At 64.9% G+C, this 5,173-nt stretch overlaps 1 protein-coding gene across 1 annotated transcript in view; it reads right to left on the minus strand.

Annotated features, from left to right (window-relative positions):
- Positions 1–4,317, minus strand: part of BRD3 (bromodomain containing 3) — a 20,508-nt gene extending 16,191 nt beyond the window's left edge. Inside the window, exons 1-4 of the mRNA XM_007453083.1 lie at positions 4,105–4,317; positions 3,117–3,254; positions 2,375–2,522; positions 1,398–1,608 (exon numbers count right to left, since the gene is read on the minus strand). Of these exons, the coding sequence (XP_007453145.1) occupies positions 1,398–1,608; positions 2,375–2,522; positions 3,117–3,254; positions 4,105–4,317 (710 nt within the window). The remainder of the gene's footprint in view (positions 1–1,397; positions 1,609–2,374; positions 2,523–3,116; positions 3,255–4,104) is intronic.
- Positions 4,318–5,173: the final 856 nt, after the last annotated feature.

Genomic DNA, 5,173 nt, shown 5'->3' on the forward strand with positions numbered 1-5,173 from the left:
CGAGGGGGGCGGGAGGAGCATGCGGGGGGCGGGGCGGGGGCAGCGGCCCAGCCGGGAAACACAGCAGCAGCACGAGGTTGGGGACCGAGGACTCCGGGGGGCTAAGTGCCTGGGCAGGGCTGGGCTTGACCCTGAGGGCAGCAGCGTCACAGAGCTACTACCCACCGGGGGAGGAAACGCAGAAATGACCAACGAGCACTTGGTCGGTGCGTCCAGGGCGCGAGAGCGTGGTTCGCGCCTGGGTGGCCAGGGTCGCTGTGACCCCGAGGCCAGCCCAGGGGGATCCCCTCCCCTCAGCTCAGGCGGGCGGAGCAGCCCCTGGGAGCCAGGCGCACCTGGGCCGCCGGCCTCACGGGGGTCTGCTGTCTGAGCGCCACCAAAGTCGCCGCCCCAGCCAAGCCGCTGCCCCCAGGCTGGCGGGCACGAGCCAGCCACCCACACACACTTCACGGGCGCCCACGGAGGCCAAGCACGTGCCACGGGGCCCGGGGGCTCATTGGGCCATGGCAGACGGGACATGCTCCAAGACAGCCGGGCGCTGAGTGAGGCGGCCGGGCCAGGCGCCGCCCGAGTACAGGCAGTGAAGGCCACGGGGGAGAGGAAAGCGACGGAGATGGCGTTTTACCTTGGGGGAGCCATTTAACCCCTCTGAGCGCCTGCTTCCTCATCTGTAAGATGGGGGAAATACTGCCTGCCCCAGAGGGTCGCTCGCTGTGAGGGTCAAATCGGAGAAGACGATACACATCAGTGGCCGGCACGGGGGCCTGCTCAGAGCAGGAGACTCAGCCGTCCTCGCTGGCCCCGGATCTCGCGGGGAGCGCCCGCTCCGAGCCCAGGCCCGGCCGTGGAAAGCCCGCAGGGAGCCGGGGGAGGGACGTGCGCGCACACTCACGGGGGCGTGAGGAGCAGGCGGAGGCCGCCACCGCCCTCCCCACGCCAAGGCAATCCCGGCGCAAGCGCGGGTGGCGAGGGCCGGGACCCACCTCCTTTCTGCACCCCCCACCTCGGCCCACGCCCTGCAAAGGCCGGCGAAGCTGGGGCTCAAGCGCAGCCGCCCTCACCAGCTGTGTGACCTGCCGCTCCGAGCCTCGGGCTCCTGGTCGGTGTCAGGAACCGCGGCCCACCTCACGGGCGTGGCGGGGGAGGGGACCCGTCCAAAGTCACATACACCCAACGCCCGACAAGCGGTCGGTGCCAGGGGAAAGCGGCAGAGCGCCCTCCTGCCCGCCCCACACCTGCCTGCGTCCAGTACGCCCCCGGGGGAAGCTCACCTTGACAACGGGCGGCGTGGGAGGGACCACGGGGATGATGGGCGTCGCGGGAGGGGGCGGGGCGGCAGCCGGGGGGGCAGGGGCCGGCGGGGCGTTTGCAGTGATGGTTGGCACAGGGGTGGCAGCAAAACGGGCGGCGTGGGAGGGACCACGGGGATGATGGGCGTCGCGGGAGGGGGCGGGGCGGCAGCCGGGGGGGCAGGGGCCGACGTGACGTTTGCAGTGATGGTTGGCACAGGGGTGGCAGCAATGACGGGCGTCTGGGAGACCGTGGGGGGGACGCTCTGGAAGGGGGTTGCCGGGGAGACAGAGGACACGGCCGCCATTTGCTGCGTACCTTGAGGACAAAGGAAAGGAGGCTGAACTGACCCGGCTCTACCAGCGATGCTTCTGGACGCTGCAGGGACCATCCCCTCCAGCCAGGGCCCGCCGGGTGCCAGCAGAGCCCCTCCTGCCGAGACCCTGGCCCTCATCGTGGCTGCCTCCGTGGTCCGAATGAGCGAGCCAGGACAAGGTGCACAGCCCGGTAAGGAAGAGCCAGGGGGTTGACTCGGGTTCCACAGGTAACCAGCCTCAGCCCCGTCTGTAAGTATGAAACACCCTGGCCTCTCTGGAGGGCTGGGCCGCCCAGGAAGCTCACCATCGGGGTGCACCTCTGCTCCAGGTTCCCGGACCAGGTAAGGTCACCCCCCGTGCTGACCCTAATCCCCACCGCTCCCTGACAGGCCACAGAGAACACAAAGCATGCTGAAGAGGCAAATTCCTCGGAGGGGACAAAGGGACAGCGTGGCTTCCAGAAGAGGTGTCCTCAGAGCTGAGGGGTGAGGGGCGTGGGAGAGGAGCCGCGCGGGGACACAGCAGGAGCACGATCCCTGCCCGGAGCGAGGTTCCAAGGCAGGCGGCAGCAAGGTCACCAGGCCTGCAGGCCACACACAGCAGAGGCCCGGTTCCCGGAGCTCCGATCATCACTGACCCAACCTTGCAGATTGGGTCAGGAAAACTGAGCCCAGAGGGGCGGAGGGACCCTCAGAAGATACGCTGTCATAGGCACCCTGCCCACCTGCCAGAGGTGGCGAGAAGGACTGCACGATCCACCCCTTTACCTGCACTCTGGGTTCCCGAAGCTGGTTTCCGGCCTTTGCCCTTTGGAGCAGGGGGTAATAACTCAACTTCCTCCTGGGGCATCTGGGCCACTTTCTGCAGAAAAATTTTCTCTAAGGCTTGGGCCATGAGCACTATGTCATCTGTGGGCTGAAGACACAGGAGAGGCAAGGTTACCTGCTGGAAAGGAGCCGTGTGTCTGCAGCAGACAAACACATGGTGGTTGCTCAAGAAAAACATGTATTTAGCAATCTGTGAAGGGATGTGGCGGGGCAGGAGGGAGGCAAAAAGAACATATTTTAACGTGGAAACTCTTGGAAGAATTTAAAAAACACAAAGGATAAAAACCACCCTTTATCCCATCCCACGGAGGAAAAAAGGTCCAAGGGTGTGGACGTTTTAAAGCGTCTGGTATATATCGACGCCCTCCGAAAAGGCTGTTCTAATGTTCCCTCCTGGGAGCAGGGGACAGGGCCGGGGGCCGGGGTGGGGGGGAGGGCGGTCCACACACAAGGCAACCGCTCAAACGCGTAGCCTGTGGGACCCACACAAGGGGATCACGGCCAGACAAGGGCTGAGCGCGAGGCTGGGATGCACCCTGGGCCTGTCTGAGAGCTGCTGCAAAGCGCCCAGCCCAGCCTGGCGGGCACCGGCCAACCCCAGGCTGGCCCTCCACCCCAGGCCTCCCCGGGCCAGGGGCAGCTCATAGGGGCGTGTAGGGCCCACGCCACACCATTTTCTTACCTTGTTATAAATATAACAATTTGTAAACATGGTGTTGAAGTCCTGCATACATTCACTCGCGCTCCAATAATAATTATTCTCCAGTCTCTTCTTAATAGTCCCCATATCCATTGGGTTTTTTATTATCTTATGATAATCCTAAGAAAGAGATTTTCAGGGGTGTTACTGTTGGATTCAAATTCGTGACGACTTTCGCGACTCCCAAGCACAGAGATTGTGCAGGAGGCAGTCTCCTCAGGGATCTGGGTACTGGGGCTGGACCCAAGTTTCTGTTCACCTGAGGGCAGGTGGGCGTGAGGTCTGGGGCGAGCGCTCGGCCAGCATAATCCCTGCCAAGCCTCTGGCCTAAGCAGGGTTCTGTGTGGACGCACAGACCCGCAGGGCTGGGGCAGGGCCCAGAGCTGTTCTAGGCTCCGGAGGTGGGGATGAGACCCCTCCCCAGATTCCAAACTTCACTTGGGGGCCCGCAGTGCCCGGAAGCCAAGCTGGCCCAGGACCCAGGCCGCCAAGTGCTAGCCCAGGGCTTCCCCTCGCAGGACTCAGGGGCTCTCTATTCGGGTCCAAAAGAGAAAGCCGTCAGATGGTTAGGTCGGCACCGGGCGTGCAGCTAAGGCACTATCCCTGGGAAAGTGGGCCGCACCCCTCTCGAGCACAGGGTTTCAGGTGTGCACGCGTCATTCCGCAGGACAGTGCCGGGCACAGGATGAAGACACAGGTGAGCCTCCAGGCCTGAGCCCCATGGCCGGCTCCCCCTTCATCCCCCCACAGGCCAAGGGTTCTCCCCACTTCCTGCACCTGGGCAGCCGCCCTCCATTCCCCCACTCGCCTAAGTATCCCCTCTGCTCCTTGGTCATTGTGGGTCCTGAGCTGTGCCTGGCTTATCAGGACCAGCCGCCTCCAGGCACCATCTCTGCCAAGGCCAGGGGGGCCGTCCTCCCAGGAGTCGGGGCCGCGGAGGGGCAGGGCCGGCGGGTAGGGGGCCACTCACGGGCAGGTTCAGCTTGATGGCATCCACGGGCTGGTAGAAGGGCCAAGCGAACTGGTGTTTCCAGAGCGTCTTCACCACCACGTTCTGCATGTATTGCAGCTGGTTGGTCTTACGGCCGGGCTTGGCGGGGTTGGAGACCTCCGGCGGGGGCGGGTTCACGGGGCCCGGGACCGCCGGGATCCCCGCAGGGGCGACTGTCGTCGTGGTGGACATCCTCCGGCTGCTCGCTCACTGGCCGTCACGGCAGCAGCTCGGCGAGGCCCTGGCTTCCTCTGTGCTCCCCACCGAGGTGCGACATCCCATGTCTGGGCCCAGTCAGGCAGCACCTGCGGGGGAGGAGGGACGGCAGGGAACGGCCGGTCACCCCAGGCCCCGTCGCCTCGCCTGGGTCCCCGAGCACAGCCGTGCGGTCATGTGAGGCCACATCGGCGCACTCCCCGCGGTCAGTCCAACCCTCACCTGTCAGAGAACCACTCTCCCACTGCTGCCCTCAGGCTGGGGCAGGGAGAGACACAGGTGACGGGAAAGAATGCCAGCAGGTGCCACCTGGGCAGGCGGGGAGGCAGCCGTCCAGGTGGGGGCCACTGTCGGCTCACTGCCCACCAGCCGCCTGCTGCTCTTGACCGTGGCAACATTTTAGGGAATGATCCGCACGTAGAGAGCTACGACGTGGACCGGCACAACGTGCGTGGAACCACGCGTGGCACACGGAGCCAGGGCCCTCTGAGTGAGGCCACCGATGGAGGTTCTAACGTAACCATGAGAACGGGCTCTGGTTTGTGATGGTGGCTGGGCTGTGGACACGGCCGGCCCTCGGCCAGTCGGGGTGGGGGTAGAGGGAGAAGGCGACGGGAGCCTGCAGCCTCAGCGAGTGAGGGGCTGCAGGACCACACCCCGACTCTCGGAATGTTCTCTGAGTGTGGAGCTGGGAAGGAAGCGGCCGCCGCTGCCCGACGTGTGTCACCAGGAGACCAACTAGCACCAAGCAAAATGTTGTGCAGTAAAGGATGAAGGGGCTGCCCCCAATATCAAAACCCCACCACGTCTTGGGAGGAAGCCGGTGGCCCCA

The sequence above is a fragment of the Lipotes vexillifer genome, unplaced genomic scaffold (assembly GCF_000442215.2).
Source record: "Lipotes vexillifer unplaced genomic scaffold, Lipotes_vexillifer_v1.1 scaffold149, whole genome shotgun sequence".
NCBI classification, from domain to species: Eukaryota; Metazoa; Chordata; class Mammalia; order Artiodactyla; family Lipotidae; genus Lipotes; species Lipotes vexillifer.